At 53.4% G+C, this 20,954-nt stretch overlaps 7 protein-coding genes and 1 non-coding gene across 8 annotated transcripts; 5 read left to right on the top strand and 3 right to left on the bottom strand.

Moving 5' to 3' along the window:
* Positions 1-599: 599 nt before the first annotated feature.
* Positions 600-2,129, top strand: AYO20_06500 (hypothetical protein; the record flags this gene model as incomplete). The annotated part of the gene is made up of 1 exon (XM_022644789.1): positions 600-2,129. The coding sequence occupies one exon, from the start codon at positions 600-602 to the stop codon at positions 2,127-2,129; it is 1,530 nt and encodes a 509-aa protein (XP_022499256.1).
* A 758-nt stretch (positions 2,130-2,887) lies between these two features.
* On the bottom strand, positions 2,888-3,527 carry AYO20_06499 (hypothetical protein; the record flags this gene model as incomplete). Its single annotated transcript, XM_022644788.1, has 2 exons — positions 2,888-3,349; positions 3,402-3,527. 2 exons carry the CDS (start codon positions 3,525-3,527, stop codon positions 2,888-2,890), a joined length of 588 nt encoding a protein of 195 aa, XP_022499255.1.
* A 489-nt stretch (positions 3,528-4,016) lies between these two features.
* Positions 4,017-4,103, top strand: AYO20_06498. Its single transcript has one exon. It is a non-coding gene; the product is annotated as a tRNA-Ile (tRNA).
* A 1,012-nt stretch (positions 4,104-5,115) lies between these two features.
* Positions 5,116-6,551, top strand: AYO20_06497 (hypothetical protein; the record flags this gene model as incomplete). The annotated part of the gene is made up of 5 exons (XM_022644787.1): positions 5,116-5,335; positions 5,400-5,872; positions 5,923-5,947; positions 6,061-6,177; positions 6,418-6,551. 5 exons carry the CDS (start codon positions 5,116-5,118, stop codon positions 6,549-6,551), a joined length of 969 nt encoding a protein of 322 aa, XP_022499254.1.
* A 648-nt stretch (positions 6,552-7,199) lies between these two features.
* On the bottom strand, positions 7,200-14,722 carry AYO20_06496 (hypothetical protein; the record flags this gene model as incomplete). Its single annotated transcript, XM_022644786.1, has 3 exons — positions 7,200-12,422; positions 13,008-13,334; positions 13,427-14,722. The coding sequence occupies 3 exons, from the start codon at positions 14,720-14,722 to the stop codon at positions 7,200-7,202; spliced, it is 6,846 nt and encodes a 2,281-aa protein (XP_022499253.1).
* A 972-nt stretch (positions 14,723-15,694) lies between these two features.
* On the top strand, positions 15,695-16,267 carry AYO20_06495 (hypothetical protein; the record flags this gene model as incomplete). Its single annotated transcript, XM_022644785.1, has 1 exon — positions 15,695-16,267. The coding sequence occupies one exon, from the start codon at positions 15,695-15,697 to the stop codon at positions 16,265-16,267; it is 573 nt and encodes a 190-aa protein (XP_022499252.1).
* Positions 16,268-16,802: 535 nt separating this feature from the next.
* On the top strand, positions 16,803-19,037 carry AYO20_06494 (hypothetical protein; the record flags this gene model as incomplete). The annotated part of the gene is made up of 4 exons (XM_022644784.1): positions 16,803-16,875; positions 16,932-17,011; positions 17,075-17,200; positions 17,949-19,037. The coding sequence occupies 4 exons, from the start codon at positions 16,803-16,805 to the stop codon at positions 19,035-19,037; spliced, it is 1,368 nt and encodes a 455-aa protein (XP_022499251.1).
* A 225-nt stretch (positions 19,038-19,262) lies between these two features.
* Positions 19,263-20,885, bottom strand: AYO20_06493 (hypothetical protein; the record flags this gene model as incomplete). Its single annotated transcript, XM_022644783.1, has 1 exon — positions 19,263-20,885. The coding sequence occupies one exon, from the start codon at positions 20,883-20,885 to the stop codon at positions 19,263-19,265; it is 1,623 nt and encodes a 540-aa protein (XP_022499250.1).
* Between the last annotated feature and the right edge of the window lie 69 nt (positions 20,886-20,954).

Here is a 20,954-nt window from a genome sequence, read left to right as displayed (position 1 = left end):
GTCTAGTCACTGAGGGACTGGCTACAGAGCCGTGGTCAAAATGGAAGCGCAGATGTCGGTGTGTGTGTTTGTGTGGTGGAAAAATGCAGGATGAAAGACATGTGCCCAATGAAGATCACGGCATGCAAGGCTGGGCCAGGGGCCGCGAAGTCACGGCCGGAGACTCGGGATAGCCGTTGAGGGCGCCACGAGGTCCGACAGGACCAGCTGGTGACGGAGGTGGGACACACCAGCGGATCCACAGCCAAAATCCCACCAGCCGAATGGTCGCGTCTCACCAGCGCAGCTCCATCTCTGCGCGGCCACAGGAAATGATCCATCCCAGCCATCTCGCATCTCGCATCTCGCATCTTGCGGTGCCAACAATGCCAACAAATGCCACCAAGTCTTCATGCCTCATCATGTCTCTAAACTTTTGTTGTAAATGTCACTGTAAGGTCCTGAGATCACTGACTCCATTACTGTCAGGAATTACTCACTCTCCGTCTACCTCACCTCTCTAGGGGTTGCATCGTCCTCGCCTCGTCCTCACGAATTACCACCACCGCCTTTCATCGTCGTAGCCGGACGCTGAAGCTGCCCTTTTTTCTACAGTGCCTATGGCACCATGGCTGCAACTGGCAGCCCTACCCTCATCGCTCCTCGTCCTCATCGGCAGCTCGATTCCGTCGGTGACATGTCAAGAGCTGAAGTTGCAGTGGCCATACAATCTCCCACCCGATTCGAAATACTACCCCGAAGATGAATTGAGGGTCAAAAGGGATCTAGATGCACAACAGAAACTTCAAAAGAATATCCCAACCGGGGTGAGAAAGATGAGCGGAGACCCGGGAGAGATGTTCTATCTACAATACTGGGGCTTTGAGCAGCAGCAGGAGGTCGAATTCAGCGGCGACTCATCAGAGTGGGCCAATGCAACCACGTTCACATCCTTCGATCTCCCGGTCCGAGTCCACGACAAGGACCAGAGTCCGCGCCTCTTCCGGCGACTGCTGCCAGGATGGCATCTCTTCGCGGAGAGGGATTTTCAATGTCCGACGGGCACATCTGCCTGCACCTCGATCGACCGACCCAACAGCTGCTGCGCCACGGGCTACACCTGCCAACTGGTTCAGGATACTGGACTGGGTGATGTGGGATGCTGCCCGAGTGGCCAGGTGTGCGGGAATGCACTCTCGACGACATGCGCCAGCGGTTATACCTCGTGCCCGAACGATCCGGGCGGTGGGTGCTGTCTTCCAGGATACGCGTGCTACCAGGTCGGATGTGTCCAGACATCGACCGCGACGATTCTGACCAACCCAACGCCGTCCACGACCACAGTAACGAGATACACGACAATCACGCCTTCACCCTCTACGCCCACGCCCACAACCCCTACCTCGACGACCACGACCACACCGACCTCGACCAGAACTTCCAGCGTCTCCCCACTGCCTCCAGTAATCTCGACAGTCACCCTCACGGTCACGGTCACATCTGCCACTACCCTGCCACTGACCTGCTCGTCGGGCTTCCGCTCATGCCCGGCCACGCTGGGCGGTGGATGCTGTCCGACCGATCGTCAATGCGGCTCCGCAAATTGCCCTCCCCTCTCTACCTCATCGTCAGCGACGCCAGAACCGCCCGTGCGGCCGACCTCTCTGACCACGACGGTAGAAACCACCACCACCACGACCACCCACTCCACGTCGCCATCTTACCCGGTGACCGGGTGTCCGACGGGCTTCTACGCCTGCTCCGCATATTACGTGGGCGGATGTTGCCAGATCGGCCGCGACTGCGCCTCGACGTCGTGCCCGGCGCTGCCCTCGACGACGCTCGTGTCGGGGAGCACCTTGACGATCGTCGCGCCGACGGGGTCGGGCATGACCGCGCCCGGCACGCTGCCCACGGGCAACTGCGCACAGGGCTGGGCGACGTGCGCCCCCAGCGTCGGCGGCGGGTGCTGTCCGAGCGGTTACCTCTGCGGCGCCACCAGCTGCGGCGTCCCTGCGGACGTGACTGGGCCAGGTGTCGGAAAGGAGGCGCCCAACGCAGCATCCAGCGAGAAGACGCGTTTCTGGCGCCGTGGCGGTATCGGCCTCGGTGCTTGGACCTTGATTCTCGCCGCATGGTTCCTGTTGTGACCTCCTCGTCTACCGAATAGGTACATAGGTAATGTATGCATGTACATATACCTTTGAAGGGGAAAGGGCAGGGGTAATTAATTAGTGGCCGCCATGACTTCCTGGATGGATGGATTGATTGATTGATACCAGGAAAAAGGGACATGACATGGCCTTGCTCGTAATATCATGTACGTACGTAATGTACATACAAGTACAGTGGGACAGTGCTTTTCTGGACAACAAACTTACGGGGGAAAGCAAAGCAGCAATCTTTTTTTCTGTCTTGTACATCGAGGGAAGAGCGCAGACGATAGAATCACCTTGATGGCACATGATGGCTCAGTAGCCTCGACTTGGTCTGTCGATGGTCTGGCTGAGAATAAAGAGTGTAATGATCAGATAGAATTTACTTTCTTGTCTCTCTCAGAAATCTGGGTTGACTTTGTCTCACTCCGTTGCTGTAACGCAAGATGCTCCGCGGCGGTTCACCCAAGCTGGAAGAAAGTTCTCGCCCACGGTGTTTGTCGCAATCCCAAGAAAAAGAGTGGCGCCCAAACCCATCGCCCTGGCTACTCCGGCCCTCTTGATGTATTTCCTTCCCTTGCTGTCGCTTACAAGTACACTGCGGATGTTGGTCTCTTTCTTGCCAGTTATCAAGGTCTGACTCCGACCCATTGCATAACGCCCTGCGCCCTTGCTCAAATCATTTGCTCACCCTAGTATGTTCCAATCAGTACCAAAGTCAGCCAAATCCCTGACTTGCACCCAATACGCCGTCACTGGCCTTGTTGCGGCACTGCCAGCTCATCATATTCTTTCAGCTTGCGTTGCACGAGCTCGAGTGCATGTCGCTTGACCAGTTCTTTATCTTCTCTCACATCGACTTGCATGACATCCCACTCAAGCTCCTCCTCCGGCTCCTCCAACGTGGCCATCTGGCTGTGCACCATCCCTTCTTTCATGTAGTGACCGACTCGCGCAGCCACTCTCGCTTGCAGCGTTACCTCGTCAACCTTGAGGTAGATGAAGTGGACTTGAACAGACGGATGGTCGTAGTTGGCGACACGAATGACGTCGCGATATTTGCGCTTCAGGGCCGAACATGTGACAATGACGGAATTGGAGGTTTGAAGCCTTTTGATGGCTTCTTCTCGGAGGGTGATCAGCCAATCCCAGCGGTCAGCGTCCGTCAGAGGAATTCCTGAGGCCATTTTTTGCTTGTTGGCAGTGGGATGATACTGTGCTTTTATTTAGTCTAGACGCACATAAATTGAAGACAGCAGAACATACATCATCACCCTCGATGTAGGGTAACGACAACTCAGCAGCAAGGTGCTGAGCTACCGTAGTCTTTCCACATCCTGCAGGACCGGTAATGATCCAAATGTGTTCCAGGTGATCGGTCCCGTTTTGCATGGCTCGTGCAGAGGCCCCGTAATTTGAAGAAATCGGTCGATGAGGGTGCCGAAAGGGATGAGGTCTACTCGATCGTTCTGTCGACAGCATGGCGGCGTATGTCAGGCAAAGCAAACGGGTGATGTCACGGTTGAAGCGAACACGAGATGCGGCGCCTAGTGCCGGGGGGAGACACGCGAGCAAACAAAGGCAACGAGCGACAGGAATAGTGCGTGGGGTTCGAGCAAGTCAAGTATAAGAGAAATGAAGAGTAAAAGAACCGGTCACTTACTGGGGAGGAGGGTTGGGATATAAAGAAATAGCACATAAAGGGGGGCGGATGTAGGGTTGAGGATTGCCGTTCAGGTTCACCAAACTTGCTTTTTGGGGTGGCGGTCAGTGCTGGAATTCTGGATGGGAAAGAATTCGAAAGACTCGAGATGGCTGAATGTCGTACAGAGCTGGATTCGATCCAGGGTGACAGTTGCCCGGTCTTACCCCACACGCTGAAGTCCACTTAGGACGGTGGTTCTGCCGGTTAATATCTGGCGATGATGACCAGGTGGCAGGATCAGATCAGGTCCAGTCGCGGACTGCGGCACCGAGATGACCGTCTGAAGCTTAAGGAGAATAGTGATTGACGTGGAATCGAGGCCCCCAGGGACAGAGTTCTCGTATTGATCGGGGAAGCAGTGACAAGGGCTGGAATGGTGCTAGAGACTTTGGAGAATGTGCGGCCTGCGGGGAAGACGGAAAAGATTCCAAGGGATCGGCAATTGAACCATCAGCCTTTGACAATGGAGGGCAATCCCCGTCAGTTACCGTTGCCGATGGGAGGCGTTGAGGAGGAGGACGACGATGAGGAAATCCAAAGAGTTGGGAGAGTGTCGACCAAGAGTACCATCCGTCCGCTCGGGTCACAGATAAGACTCAACGACTCCATAACCGCCACATGCTTATCATCCAGAAACTCTTCTCTTGCTTCACATCTGACTGGTCTTGTCTTGGCCCAACAGTTGGAAGTCACAACCTTGCAGTGCATTGTACCTGATTCAAGTCTTCACGGAGGTCCGTCTCGAGGCAGGCCCGTGGTCGATGTGAAGCCCAAAACATTCACCGCAGGACAGTGAAGAAGGGCATGGGTATGTGGGAGATGATGTAGGCGATGCCTGATCACCCACTCGTAACATGATGGGTACGGACTCGAGGATCCTCTGGTATATTCCATACCTTTGCCCTAGGCTAACCGGGTCTCTGAATGCTGTAGGAAGATTGTTGACGGAAAGGTGGTGAAGAGAATCAACGCGCAGCCAAAACCAAGAGTAAAGGCGCTTGTCGCTTAAGATTGATGGGGGCTTGGCACTCATCTGGGGCAGCACGGATGGCTAAGCGCAGCTGCGGTTCCAGAGAACGACGTACCTAGGTAGCCAGGCTCGCTAGGGCATTATTGTCGCCTGTTATACAAAGTGTAGCGCAGCTCACATCTTTTGAACGCCGACAACATCTCTGCTGCATCTCCCATATTCTCAGGCAATATTCTCCTCACAGCATCCCAGTCGCTAGATAACTACACCTGCCGCATCCCCTTCCGTCCCCCACCTTCTCTACCATGTCAGCATTCTTCTTCTCAACTCCGGTCGACATCGACATTGTCCTCGAAGACGCCGACGAGCGACAGACAGTCGATGTTAAGCTCGACAAGAACAGACGGGAAAAGGCGCCCCTATATCTCGATGGCGAGTCTGTCAAAGGCGCTGTCACAATAAGACCAAAGGATGGGAAAAGGCTGGAACACACGGGTATCAAGGTCCAATTCATCGGTCTGATAGGTATGCCACAATAGAACTGCGCTTTGGCTGGGCCACCGTTGGGGTCTGACTCTAGCTTGTCCAGAAATGTTCTTTGACCGGGGAAATCATTATGAGTTCTTGTCGCTAGGACAGGAACTTGCTGCGCCGGGGGAGCTCCAACATCCTCAGACCTTCCCATTCAACTTCAAGAACGTCGAAAAACAGTACGAGTCATACAACGGCATCAACGTCAAGCTCCGATACTTTGTGCGCGTCACAGTCTCGAGAAGGATGGCCGATGTTATTCGGGAAAAGGACATTTGGGTCTACTCATATCGGATACCGCCGGAGACAAACAGCTCAATCAAGATGGATGTCGGCATTGAAGACTGCTTGCACATCGAGTTCGAATACTCCAAGAGCAAATACCACCTCAAAGATGTCATTGTTGGGAGAATCTACTTCTTACTGGTTAGACTGAAGATCAAACATATGGAGCTGTCTATCATCCGACGGGAGACGACTGGTGTCGCCCCCAATCAATACAATGAGAGCGAGACGTTGGTGCGGTTTGAGGTACGTGGTCCATGGCTTTGCATGTCCTTGATGCTCACGGTTGATTCCAGATTATGGACGGTTCTCCATCAAGAGGTATGATTTCCCGTCCTTCCCCGATGTGCTTGTGCATGGAGTCTCGCTCTATACCAATGCTTTGGGTTGTGGGACAAGGACGAGTACCAAATGATATACTGACGAGAGACCAGGCGAAACGATCCCCATCCGACTGTTCTTGGGAGGCTTTGACCTGACCCCGACCTTCCGCGAGGTGAACAAGAAATATTCCACCAGATATTACCTCAGTCTGGTGTTGATTGACGAAGGTACGTTCCTATGATATGCTCCGACTTTGGACGAGTCGTCCAATCCATGGGTTTTGGTGAGAGCCATTGGGCCTTGTATCAGCCTTGCAAACATACCTACACTGGCTGTTCTCCACGCGAGGCTCATCTTCAATTGCCGACACGGGCCAAAACCCCCCACGCTAGGCCTGGTATCCGACTTTTCAATACCCGGTCTATGTTGAATTCCACCTTTTGTTCCAGCTGACATTGTGCAAATAGATGCCCGCCGCTACTTCAAACAGTCAGAAATAGTGCTCTACCGACAGGCGCCCGAACTAGCTCCCCCACTAGCAACAGACCAGCCTGGTGCTGGCGGCAAATTGCCCATCCACACACCGCCGACACCTGCCTAAACCAGGAAACCTCCTCCTTGTATTCGCCATTAGCCATGAAGACCCTCGCCGGGAAAATCTTTCTACCAGAGATGCAGGCGTCTGGATAGGGTTACAATGCACAGAGGGACTCGACCCAAAATGGGCAATATTCCGCGTCGAATCGTGTACCTTCACATTGCCATTGGGCATCTCATAAGTGACACCACCATGTCTGCAAGTCTAATTCGGGGTTCCACGCGGCGAGTTCGAGTCTGGTCCAGAGTACAACGTCAAATCCGGGGATGTTACCGGCTCTTCCTCGAAGAACATGCTGTGGAATGGTACGCTGGAAGGCTGTGGACTCGATCCACCGGTCCCCAGTGGATGGCATAGACTAGCTCGACTAGGCAGCCTGCCGACGTTGACTCCCAGAATTTCTCCAATAACTCAATGCGATTACCCCGAAGTTTGGGTGGATTGATGGCAATCGCCCTCCATACTTGATCAAACACAATATTTTCCATGCGCCGATTTGTCTCTCAGTTCTACGTATCCTCATGTGTCTTTCTCCTCTCGAAAACATGCGGTGATACATTCGTGCTCCGAGCTCCCGGTCGTGATATTCAGAGTCGTTCGCAACAACCTTAACATCCTCATCTTCTCGAAAAGCCCCGAGAAACTCCTTCCCTATTCGATGCCCAGAAACCCCCAATCCTCTGCCACAACCCTGGCCCAGCTGTCTAGAGCCGCTTCGATCGCCTTGCCCGGCCCGTCATCCTGCCACGCGCGTGCTCCTGGGCCTTGTAATCTCGGCAGCCCTTGCCAGAACTTCCGGACGCGCAGCATCAAGGCGTAGAGAACGCGGAGGTGGGCCTTGCCGTCGTCCACTTCGCCGACTCCCAGTCTCCGCATGGCAATGGGCAATCCTTGAGAAGGGTCCTTTTGCTCGAGATCCTGTGTCATCCTAGCAATCGCCTGACCGTCACTCCTCAACTCAACGAACTTGGATAGCACAACCTGCAACTCCACCTGCTGGGGCTCTGGCGGCGGAGTAAGACCTCGCAGCCGCTGGTCTGCTAGAAATGTCTTAGAAGGGTGCGCCACGCGCAATACGAGATAAGGGGCTGCTGCGCTTGCTAACTTGGAAGATTCGATCCTGAGATTTCCCTGGTCCTTACCCCTTTCCGTAGGCCGCTGTAGTGAAACAAGCCCAAATAGCGCATCCAGCGCCGCGTAGCAGATACTGCGTCTCACGGCAAACACCGGCCGGTGGACACTCCCAGGTCTCGTCACCAGGAAGTCTTTCAACGGGTCATTAGTGAGATCATCTGGAATGTCGTAAAACCAAGGGTTCGCGAGCAGTGATGCCTGGAATATGACAACGGCATACCCCTTGCATGCGTCTTCCCGGATTTCTTCTGACAGCTGGAAGATGGGAACAATGGCATCATGCAGAAGCCGGAAATGTTCGATGTCAAACGTCTCATCTTCGAGGATTGTCTCTTCGGTGTAACCTGAACCAGGCGGGTTGGGTAGACCACCAGAATTCAGGATACTAACGGCGATGGACGTGATGTCGGGTGCCAAACCATCCAGGCGAGGGCGATCCACTGACCGTGACCTTCTGTGGCTCACATGTTTCTGCAAAGCTTCGAGCATCACCACTGCAGTGACGGTGGCATTCCTCCATAACGGTGCTTGACTGTTTGTGGGAATCTTGGTGTATTTCGTGTTGATGATCACGGAAAGCACTTGGCATGCCCTTTGCACGGCTAAATTGTCGATGAACTGCTCATCCTCTGCATACTCCAGGATCAAGTTCCGAAGGTTATCCAAACATGTGGAAGCAAAGGCTATGAATGTTGGCTTCTGCGCAGATTTCGAGATGGCTGATTTCTTATGTTGGGGACCAATCCTCCCATCCTGAATGTTAAGAGTGAGACTCAGCATTCTGAGCATGAACTGAGAATATTCCGACACTTGGCCACGCAAGAGGGATTTCAGGATTGCCATGCACTGCAAGCCCTCCTTCTGTTCCGGTGCCAGAGCTTTTATGTCGTTTGTGTAAGGAGGATGCAGACACAGCAGAATTCCGCACTCGATGGCATTCATTAGCATAGGTGTTTGGCCTTGCATATAATTCGAAACAGCGACGGGCCTGGTCTTGTACGCTTCGACCAGGACATTAGCATGCGAAGTGAATGCTTGTTGATTCGACGGTCCATCACCGGCCACATGGTGAGGCTCAGAGTCTTGTCCAATCTTTGCAGGATGATAGTCTGTCCAAAGCTGCATTGGAGGCACAATCAGATCTTCATCCACTTCTCCCAAGATCGACAGCGCGGAAAGAAGCTTGGACAAATTCGAAAAGGCCAACGAAGACGCAACCAGCGAGCTCGTACTTAGGAGAGACTTCAAAACGTCCATAGTACGGAGCCATGTGTCGCCAAAGCCATTGTGGGTGGCGACCACTGTTAGATTCTGAGATATAATCTGAATGATACCCTCCGTCAGTTGAGCCGCGGAGTCCATCCATTCGCTCTGATCGCTCTTGTCTGCGGCATACTGCGTGATGCAAAATCTAACAGTGTCGAGTAGACCACCTTCGAGCATGATTGCCCATGTATTTGGGCTTAGCGCCTCGCTCGAAGCATCAAGCATCTTCAGCAGGACTTTGATGGCTGCGTTTCGAACATCTGCACGCTCATCTTTGCACAATTCAATCAACTGCAGCAAAATGACACTCCAGATTATTCCAGAAGAAGACTCGGAGGTTGCGGTGACTGATTCAATCCGGCTCTCCAGAGTTGGCATGGAAGAGAGATCGATCGTCTCGATCCTTGACAAAGCTTGAGAGGCGAGACTCCACAGAACAGTCGTGCTTGTTAACGCCACGTTCAAGTCATAATACTGAGAGCCAAATTGACGCAGAAGTTGAGCCAGTTTTGCGAGCGAAGCAGTATCGAGAACACCGAGAAAGTCCGAGGCAATCAGCTGTATAGATCTGAATGCCACTCTTAATATCTGAGCCGTCTGCGCATGATTGTCGGCCTGTTCCGTGGATGCGTCGGTAGGCGGCGGTCGTGCCTGTCCCCTCTTCGCGAACGAGATTGACAGTATCTCGAGGGCGATAGGCCAGCAGTTGTTCAGAGATTCTCCGCTATGGCTCAGCATACTTTCAAGAGAATCTAGAAGTCTCTTGTGGATTTCCAGCTCGACACCATCATACCTTCGACTGGGAGTCTCATCAAAGAAATCTAACTGTTGTAAGAGGGATCGCAGGCAGCGGGATCTAATGGTATCAGCCTCGCTGGCTTCGAAACGTGGGTCATCCAACAACTTGACTGTCTCCATCGAGATCAAGTCCAATATGCTCGCAGATTGTATGCGATGATTGTCAGCAACACTGGTGTCATGAGAGAGGCGCAGCAAACGACTTGCAATTAGATCCCAGGAACAGGCTTGCTCTGCAGAAGATGCGAAGCGGTATATGTTGATGCGCGACAAATCGCTGAGCTTGTTAAGCACGAACCCGATCTCCAGATCGAATGTTTTTGACTTTGTCCACAGACCAGATACACTTCGAGAGACATGATGTGCAGGTCTTGGAGCCCCTAGACGAGTTGGTGAGATAGGAGAGCCAAGGCTTTGCTCCGCGGGTTGCGAATCACCTTCCGCATCACTTTGTCCAAGCAGGCGGAATAAGGCATGCACAATAACCGCAAACGCCTCGGCACTAAAACTTCGTGTGCTGTCAAGCATTCGCTTTGTTGCCGCCTGGACAGCGGCTATCTCGGTCGAGAGAGTTGTCTGACCGTCGTGACCCATCCTCGGACTTTCTGATTGCGAGGTTGCCGCAACCGTGTTTGGCATTGCAATCAAAGCTTCAACCGTCTGCATGGTTTCAATGAGGATGAACCAAGCATCCTCTTCTAGCGTCGGCCCGAGAGCTATACCAAGGTTTAGCAACGCCCGAAGACAAAGCAGGTGCCTGACGTTGAGCGGTGAACTGCTGACCTGGAAAGTGGGTGTCGGCGGTGGCTCAGCTGGGGATTTAAGCACATCGTTGAAAAACCCATGTTCCGCATTTGTGGTTCGGGGGGACTTGAGACTTTGAGAGGCTGCTATGAAGCTACTCGCATTGGAAGGTATGGATGCTTTTGCCAAAGTCGTGAGCAAGGCATCTCTGGGCGTGGAGAGCTCGAGCACACCCGAAACCTGGGCCAATTTTTGAACTGATCGGATCAACATATGGTAAAACTCAGAGTCCAGTGCGGCATTGAGGAACGTTGAGCAAGTTGCAAGCGCAGCGGGCCAGCAGGACTCGATGAGATCTGCAGATGTCCGGATCTGGGCGTATAATCGATGATTTGTCAAGGTCAGAGGATTTATGAGTCGCTGATATTTCTGAGAGGCAGAAGTGGGACGAATAGGTCTCCGTGTGGCATCGTCGTCTGTCCGATCTGTGGCAGAACTATCTCTGCGGCCCAGTTCCGACGAGTCTCGTTGAGAGACTCGGCTCGGAACACTCAGTGGCATAATGAACTTTGACAGGCCATCACATAGATGTGAGATGCAACCCAGCACCAGAGTGTAGATATAAGTGCTTGGGATTGCAGGGGGAGTGTTCTTCTCGGGTTGATCCATCAGACGAACAGCCACGACACTCCAGTCGACGCTGATACCAGTAGTATTTGCGTCATTCGAGGTCACAGAGGTGATGGCACCACCTAAGCCTTGCGCCTCAATGGATGCAGCCTCTTCGCTCTTTGGGTCAGTTACACGCTGAACAGGCACAGTAGATTGGCGCCCAAGCCCAATCAACGATGGATCCTCCGCTGCAATACGGACTAATGCAGACATCAACTGGCCTATTAGTTTGACGGGGTCTTCTCCCTTGTCGAACAGACGAAAGGCTTCTCGGAACACGCTGAAGTCAGAGCAGAGAGTACGAAAGAACTCGAGGAAAAGAGCTCGTTTCCATGGTGGGTTGCCGTCCTTCTCCAAGGCAGCCATGAGTAGAGGTGTCATCTCGGCCAGTTGATCTCGGAGGTCTACAGCGCGAGATTGAAACATCAGGAGCAAGATAGACAGAGCGCGCGCCGTCATGCCGAATGCATCCTTTCTCGCCAAGACGCGCGACAGACCGTGTGCAAGGGTTTCCGGCCATGTCTGATCGCGGAGTCGGTCAGCTGTAAGGAGCGAGTCGTAAGTTGACAGAATGGTCTGCAGAGTTTCGAGCAGAAAGCCAATGGGTAGACTTTCCACTTTCAGGTAATGCGGTTTTTGGTGGTCAAGCAGCAAACAAAAGTCATCGAACAGCCAAACTGCATCGTCCAGAGAGGCACCTCTTGAATCTGCAGCAGAGAAGTCCTCTCCATCATCCCCACCCGACGGCCTCAGACTTTCTCCCTGCACAGCCTTCTCAAATACGGCCGAGACTAATTGTTGGAAAGTCGCGGCAGCTGTATTGCTCACAGCGGCCGTCCGGCTGGATTGGAGAGACGCACATAGCTCTAGAACTGTCGCAAGGAGGTCTCCATGTATGTCATCGGCATAGAGCTGGAGCAGAGAAGGCAGGGTCTGGAGGATTTTGAGTTGAGGCTCATAGCCGGCAGCAGCCCCATCACGGAAAGCGGCTAAGAGATCAGGTAGCCTCGTCCGAGCAAGCGCGTTGCTTGCAGTCAGCCTCTGGATGCAGGCAGTTCCGGTGGCTGCAAGCTTGGTATTTTTGGTTCTGCAAGCGAGAATAAAGGGCTCAACGAAGAGGGGCCGCCGGCACAGGTCGCCGGCCAGTTGAGATTCGGATGTCACCGAGATTGTTTTGAGGTCAGCGAGCGACTGCTCGGCGGCGACGCGCACGTCATTGTTTCGTCGCTTCGAGTCTGATATGAGGCTCGCCAACTCGGACTGGAGAAATGCATGTGTCATCCCTGCTTCGCCTCATCATGGGCGGAGAGAAGGGAGCGTCGTACTGCTTGGTGTTGGTGGTACAAGAGAAGCAGCGCAAAGTGGCTCAAGGTGGCCTCTCCAAGGCGACCAATAATATGCTGCCAAGACTCAGCCATACCCTTTGAGGGCAAATGTGATGCTGCTTTATGAATGCTACTACCCCCTGACAGCCTCGTCCCATCGAAGTCTCGTCTACAGCGAGGGAACAGAGCACAGTCTCGAGGAAGAGATACAACATGATTTAGTCAATTAGTCGGTGGAGGAGCGTCTCTCCTGGAACAAAATGCCAACCACACTGCAAATGTGAATGGCAAGTCTAAACCCCGGTGTGAAGGGACTTGGAGAGCATTGCAGGTTCTGCAGAACAACAGTATACAAAACATCAAGGGGTATAACTCGGCCCGCGGGAAGACCACGGAAGGGCGAAAGACCCTGGACTCAGTCATGCGCATCAATGTGGTCCAGGCCGACCGAGATATGCGCCCTAGCTGCCGTTACAAGCCCACAAACCACCCAAACAAATCCAAACGCCACATATCCTACCGGAAGCCAGTAAGCCTTTGCATTGTCAACCGCCAGATGAGTATTGCGGTTCACTTCGATGATGTCGGTATCCGAGGCGAACAGGAGTTGACACCGGCAGCTCCGATAGACACCAGCCAGCTGCAAAATGGTGCCAATGGTTAGTACAGCCGCATTGGCACAGACAAAGACCCAGTAAAACATCTTCAGTCCTTCTGTCGCGTATTTGTTTCCCTTGTTGCGAAGCATCCACTGGTATGCGATGTGCAGGGCCGGAGCAACCAATGCAAGGATTCCATAGACGAGGAAGTTGAATGATCGGCAGTCAAAGCCAACAGTTGGCGTGTTCTGTCGGCCATCAAGAGTCAGCCTTAACGCACCCAGTGCTGACCATGCTCCCGTCTGGAACAATACTGGTCTTGCAGATCAATCGGACTTACGTATGAGACAATAATAGCGCCCACGGACGGAATGGCCACGCAGAGCCAAGCAATCCCATGGCCCACCAGCAGCTGGAAACTCTTCGCCAATGTGAGGGATGGGTATTTGACCAGAGGCTGTCCTTCTGAGTTTTCGATTCTGTCCGCCATTAGGTTGAGTGACAAGGGTTCATTATCGTTTAAGTCGGACAACGTCTTCTCTGGGTTGCTCTGAACACAAGCCAACCATTCATGCCACAGCAGCCCGTTGAAATAGCGCTCGCGCAGTGGAACACTTCGGTCAGAGAGCTGAAAATATCGGCCCAGCGTAGTCTTGGTCAAACCCGCATTCACGCTGCTGGCAAAGCAATTTGCAGCCACAGAGAGAACCACCAGCCACGAGTACCAAATCCCAAAAGCCAGGCCATTTGCAGTATCATTGTCGCCAAGTTTTGTGTAAGCGTCATAGAAGACCGATGCCGTCACCGCAAGGAAGAGGACCGTTGGCAAGAAGACGGCCTTGAAGAAGTCGGTACGAGCCTCGACGAGAGTCTTGATCGCAATCTCCACCAATGCTCGAACTTTAGGAGGATTATCCACTCCTTTGTCTGATTCTGGCGAGAACAATGTGTCAAGTTCAATGGTCTTCCTATTCGCTGTTTGTTCATCGTATTCATAGGGGCATTCGGTGTCGCCGACTAGGACGACCACCCATTTCAAGAGATTGACCAAATAACGTTCGCCCCAATTCGGCCTTTCAGCATCCAGACGCGAGTTAATTTCGCGCAGCATCGTTGCATCAGACCAAATCTCTGAGAACGCACCAAAAATAGCACTTGCTGGATCGCCGAGCAGATTAATCCATTCCTGAGTATATCTTCGAACGAATCCCCAGAACCAGTTCCAGATATCTCTAAACTTCATCGAAGTTAGCCTTGCTTGCGACCCTGAGACTGAATCTTTAATGTCGCCGAAGGGACACAGCAAGAGAAGGCCGATGTAAGGCACAACCCAGCTGGTCAGGGGCTGCAGCCATTGTGACAGGTCGCTTGGCTGACTGCCAGGACAGTGTGCTTTGCACCATCCCATCGTGATATTAATCGAAGGGAACGTGGTCCCTGGGCGGTAAGTTTCGGTGTCGTTCAGGCTGCAAACATCCCAAGGTTCCTCTTGCAAAAGGATCCGGAGCTCCGGCGAACGGGCGGCCTTCATGCAACAGATGTTGCCGTCGTAGGCAGAGGTCGAAGCAATGATGAGGCTTAAGGCGAGCAGCATCGCCAGCCTGGTAGCTGCAGTCACCTCTGTCGGGAGTGTCATACTGGGCGCTGAATTGCGAAGTTAGACATCGACGGTGGTCTTCAGCAGCATCTGCCCGGCCAACGTGCTGAGGTTGGCGATGATGTGCACACTCCTTATACTCGTAGACGCAGAGTTTTGCCCACAATAAGGCTGAATCGGGCTCCTCGGAACACCACGAACAGGGTGGCTCGCCAGTTCTCGCTGGGAGCAAGACGCAGAGCCATCTCATGTTGGTGTGGTATGGTTGCTCTGGCCCCAGACGGGACGGGCAGAAACGGGTGGTCTCGCGTAAATGTGCTGGAAGCGACCACTAGGACCGGAGCGATGCAGCGCCCATGCTCCTTTGGGTGCGAGCTTCATCTGCAAGGACACGAATCCGGCACCTTGCATTGTACTTTGAGGGCATCTTTTCTCTGGTGCGTTGCTGGCAGCATCTTATTTGCTCGACCGTTTACAAGACCTTCGGACTTCCAGCTTGAAGTCTGTCCAGTCACTTCTCGCAGACTGGAGCATGCCCGTGGTCGAGGCGATGTATTCGTGGTCCGTGCATTCTCAGCCTCATTGTCCCAAAGTCCCCACGCTGGGGTTCTTTTGCTTGCCCGAATACAGAGAACAATATGTTCAGCTGCGGTAGATTCCCTTGAGCTTCTTCACGTCTTTGCTCAATTCCCACTCTTCTGCACAACACTCGGCAGAATGGAAATAGGCTGGAGGATATACACACTCTCCCTCGTTGTGCAGATCCTCTCACAGACCACACATGCTGGCGTAGAGTTGTCACAGCGTCAGTCAACTAATAGCACCCAGCAAATCGATGTCTCCAAACTGCCGCCTTGTCTGCTATCCACTTGCAGCTCCGATCCTCTCGGAAGCGCCCCAAAAGACGCGTGCACGCCGATAAAACCGTCGACACTGTTATATGAGAAAAGTTGCTACTGCGCTCTCAAGGACCCCCTTTACTGCGCGTGGTCGTGCACTTGGTGGGAATGGATGGCCGTCGAGGACTGGTTCGTCCAGGAATGCGGTCCAGAATCTGACTACCTTTCATACGATGGCCTGCCGGCCTGTGCGCGGAGTTGTCTACACCCAGCGCTTGTCTATTACGGCTGTGTCAGCGAGGGCCGCAACTGCTTCTGTCTTCATGGGAGCTTATTTGATTGCCAGTCGAACTGCCACAAGGAGAGCGAGAGAACGGCCATCAAGAACTGGCTAGTGGAGCGCTGCGGTGTCAGTCCTGCACTGGGCCAGAAAGGGGCCGACACCGGTGTGTTCTATGGCTCCGCGGAGGACGATTCCGAGTCGAGACAGTCACCTGTCCTTTTCCGGCCCAAACGGAAGGAATTGAAGTGGTACGAGATTTTTGCGATTGTGCTGCTTTGCGTCTCCATCCTGGTGGGAGTACTGGTCTGGATTGATCTCCGCGTCCGGGAAAGAAAAAGACGCAAGCCAGCACGGGCCCGAGGCTGGGGTGGGATAGCTCATGCTCTGAGAGAGAATCGACTTTCGCTCCGGCTGCGGGGGATGGGAAAATGGAAGGCTCTTCCAGGAGATGCAGAAGGGTGATCAACGGCAGTCTTGACCCAGTCGTCGTCTTAGTTTTGACAACATCTGGTCGGAAGATCTGTCCGAGATGTCCTTTGCGAGGCCAGAAAGTCGATGGATGATGAAATAGTAGTGGACGGAAGAGGGAAGTTGAGCCACTTTAACCAAGCTCATCATTTTGCTAGGGCCAGCGATATGGTATCGATAATCCATCATCCTCAATCGTTTCTCTGATACATTGTATATTTGACGGCCTGGTATCTATGTAGACTACTAGGGATGGTTGTGATTGAGTCTGTTGTCTCTATTGGCCCCCACAATATCGCCAAGCGTGCCAAGCCAACCACAGACGAGATCACGTGGGCGCGTCGTCCTATGCCAAGGCTGAATGACCCAAGCGACGAGGCTGTGGCGCGTGCCCGCCTTCTCAAGTTTCTCCCCATTAAAGTCGCCCCTCCTAAGTTCTTGTATTCGTCTTTCCTTCCCACAGTATTGACCCGCCGCAGAACGATTTTGTGACAACACACGCTTTATCCGACCCGATCGCCATCTCAACATGGGTGCCAAAGTGCCGCGAAATTTCCGGCTTCTGGAAGAGTTGGAGAAGGGCGAGAAAGGCCTCGGTGCAGGTCTGCGACTACCTGTGAATGTTGCTTGAGGAATGTTGTTTCTGACTCTCGTGCAGAGGCGTGCTCATATGGCTTGGCCGACAGTGATGACTTGATGATGACCAATTGGAACGGCACCATCCTTGGACCTCCTCACGTACAGCGCCCATACCACCGTTTCCACTGAGGGGCAGATTGAGCTGACCCATTTGCTATACAGAGCGTCCACGAGAATCGCATCTACAGCGTCAACATCCATTGCGGCGAACAGTATCCTGACCTCCCACCTACCATCCAGTTCGTGTCGAGGGTGAATCTGCCATGTGTCGATCAAAAGACGGGGAAGGTGAGGATAAATACCATCAAAGGCACACTGTCAACTCTAACCCTTGCGGATAAGGTTGATCCATCGAAGCTGCCTTGCTTGGCGAACTGGAAACGAGACTACACCATGGAGACAATTTTGATCGAGCTTAGAAGGTACATACGCTGGGCTATCCTGTCGTGCGCGAAAGGTTACTGATGTCCGCAGGTACATGGCTCTACCACAACACAAGAAACTTCCGCAACCCCAAGAAGGCACCACTTTCTAAGATATGCAATATGGGCATGGTATTATGGAGTTGGACCTCTGAACGTATAGCGATGAATCACGAGTTCTTACGAAGGCATACTTGGCGTCGGGAATCGTTCATAGCACCATTCTAGCTTCAGGAGTGAGATGATAGAAAGGTATGCACAGTTAGCAGCTATCATTGGTCACTTGTATTTCCACTGTCTCCTTGGATGTCTGGATGTACGGTGGTAGCAAGAGAATGTCGTCAGACATCATGATAGATTCCGGTCGACTTCAGCCTCGTCATCGGCAAACCTGCCTGGGTATCTATAGTTGGCTGGTCGCTTGCGAGGCTGACCTGTATCTGTATTCTCTGTACCGAGTACAATTTCTTTCACTTCCGAACTTCATGTACTCTGTGTGAATCCCACCTGAGATGTGCGGATGCCACGTATTCTTGCTCCGCACAAATCGGGGCTTCATCGACTAGCGTGTAGGTGCGACATCCGTGGTTTTGGCGGAGACTTCTAACAAGCAGGATGCAGGTCTGTCACTATACAAAGCTCTGCTCCGCGAGAGCACGCGAGTTGGGACGGCAATCCAAAACAATGCCGTCGCTGGAACACTTCAGTCCTTGATCCGCTTCCGTTTCCATCAAGACCGCAAGCTGCTTTCCCCTTCACAGGTCGCCAACGGTCTACAGGCCAGCCATGACGCCCTATCGCTCCTCCGCGCATGCGCCGCTAAATCGGGCGATGCCTTACACAAGCTGAGCCAAACCCTCGAGCATGTGGCTCAACAAGCTGAATCTATATCGAAACACCGCGCCGAACTCGCTTCGCGATGGAAACCGCCTCCACCCCAGCGGCGTGCTCATCTGGAGAACCTGCGCCGCGTGGCTGACAAGGCAAACCACCTCTCCACTCCTGACAACCCACGCGTCTTTCAGCACCCGAGACCGATATCTGAAGTGAAATCAGGTGTCCGCAAAGTGCCCAACCTGATGTTGACCCAGGGAATTCCCCTTCTGAAATATCCAGGCCCGACGCCGGTGCTGATGAATCGAGTGTTGAAGAATAAGCTGCAGTGGGGTGTTCGGAAGTGGGCACAGCACTTGGACCTCGCAGCAAGGATTCAGGTCGCTGAATGGGAAGACGAGTGGGACGGCATCCTCGCCCGAGAGAAGGGCATTACAGAGTCACAGGAGACTGGTACTGCGTATGCTCAACCAGAAAAGCAGGGAGCAGAGACGCAACAGGACCACAACGAAGCCTCGTCGAGTGTCAGCATCCAGGTTGTCGGACTAAACCGCTACAACGTTAGAGAGAAGAGAGACCAAAAACGGCAACCCGCCTCTGACAGTCCCGCCGCTCCCAAAGCTTCGTGGACACTGGCGCTACGCCAAGTCGACCGACAACTTGAGCAGGCCGTTCAGGCGCGCGGACGGCAGTACGCGGAGCTAGGGGACAAGTACTGGCAGGTGGTGGTGAAGGAGAGAGAGTTGAGGGAAAAGGAGAGGAGGGAGAGGAAACATGCTAGGAGGATGGCACGGAAGAAGGCGACAGATATTTCCAAGACCGACGAGGGCAACGAGCCTGTGAGCAGCGTGTCTTCTGGCTTCATATAGAGCCTCCACCTCGAGAAGGAATAACCAGGTGCATTCACCTCCCTCACTAACACCCACTCTGAACCTAAGCCGAGCGACTGGTCTTCAAGTTACATAGATGTGCCCCATGGGTAGCTAGCCAGCCAGTACTGACTACAGTGCCAAACCACAGTCGTCTCCATGTCCCAAACATGGTTACAGTCTAATAATTCTAAGTATCTGAATCCGAAAACAATAAACGGGACCCTAGTCACTCGGAGTGACCCGTCTAGAACTCTTTAACCGTTCCAAGCTCTCATCGACGCCCCAGCCGTGCTTCAACAACTCGCCGACCTCCTCCAACCTCAGGCCCATCGTCTCCGGGTAGATCCACCACACGACCACCCAGCCCAGCGCACAGATGGCCGCGTAGGTGACGAACGTCCATTGCGCGCCTAGCAAATCCATCATGGGCAGGAAGGTCAGGCCGACGATGGTGTTGCAGAGCCAGTTCGTCGCAGTCGCCAGCGAGGAGCCCAGAGAGCGGACGGAGAGAGGGAAGAGCTCGGATTGTTGCCAGGGTACAGGGCCGAGACCCATCGCGTAGGTTGAGACGTAGAGGAGCATGGCCACCAGGATGGCAATGGCAGGGAGTTGAGGGACGGGTTTTCCAGTAGAACTATCCGCAGTAGTTTCTACCCTATCGCCTGAATGCAAAGGAACGAATGTAAAAGCTGCAGCGCAGAGCAGAAGGGCCAGGACCATGATGGGAATGGTGAGCAGCAGAATCCTTCTCCGGCCCAATCGGTCAATCAGATGGAACGCCGCAATGGTAAACATAAAGTTCGTTCCGGCGACGCTGAGTGATGTCAAGGTCGGCGACTGGAACCCCAAGAGTTGGAAGATGGTAGCCGAGAAGTACATGAGGCTGTTGAATCCACACAGCTGCTGAAGGGCTTGTAATGTGCATGTAATGGTCAGTGCTCGGGCATGTGGAGGGTGGAGGAGAAGGGATTGCAGGGTTGGGGAGATCAGGAAGTTGGACTTTGACTGTGCTGAGTGACGGAGCTGGACGTGCGCCTCTTCTTCGTCAAGCAGCTCCTTTTTAATGGCGTGTATGGTTTCATTCACGATGCTGGTGGTGTTGCCTTCCATCCCATGGTAGACTCTCTTCAGCACGGCTCGAGCTTCACTTTCCCTTTGCACTTTGGCTAGATAGCGAGGTGTCTCGGGCATGAATGCTAACATGACAAGTTGTGCAAGCGCAGGAGCAGAGCCTAGGCCGACCATCCATCTCCATCCGCCGCTCATTGTGGAAAATGCCCAGCCCACCAAGTAAGCGATAACTTGTCCGCCAGTGATGAAGAGAAGAGATACCGTAACAAGTCTGCCTCTCAGGTGACTAGGTGCTAGTTCCGAGATGTACAGCGGCACGATCAGACTGGCACCCCCAATAGCCAGGCCCACAATACTTCGGCCGACTATCATCCCCCAAACAGACGTTGTGACGGCCTGCCATAAAGCGCCCAGTGTGAAAAGCGCATCGGCAAACAATATAATGTTTTTTCTCCCAACCCGATCCGCCAGGACGCCGGCAATGGGACTCGCAACGAGCGCAAAGAGACTGGTGCATGAAGTTATGAGGCCCTTGTCCAAGGTCGTCAAATGGCGAGAGGACAAGTCGGTACCGATGGAAACCAAGGTGCTGCTTATAACTCCTGTGTCATAGCCAAAGAGCAGTCCTGACACGCAAGCGGAGACCGTCAAAGCCCATATGAAGGCATTTGCAGAGGACTGTGTGGTTGAGGAGGGAGAAGCGTGTCTGTCGTCTTGTTCGCGGTCTGCGATGAGTGGGGCATCTGGAGATGTATCATCGTGTGTAGAGGGCATGTCTCGAAGTTCCACCTCTTCTATTTTCCCTTCTGTTCGATTGTTGAGCATGGAGTGTCATAATAGCCG

Source organism: Fonsecaea nubica (genome assembly GCF_001646965.1).
Source record: "Fonsecaea nubica strain CBS 269.64 chromosome Unknown Scaff41, whole genome shotgun sequence".
NCBI classification, from domain to species: Eukaryota; Fungi; Ascomycota; class Eurotiomycetes; order Chaetothyriales; family Herpotrichiellaceae; genus Fonsecaea; species Fonsecaea nubica.
The sequence above is the reverse complement of the archived record's forward strand: the minus strand, read 5'-3'. Positions and strand labels throughout refer to the sequence as shown.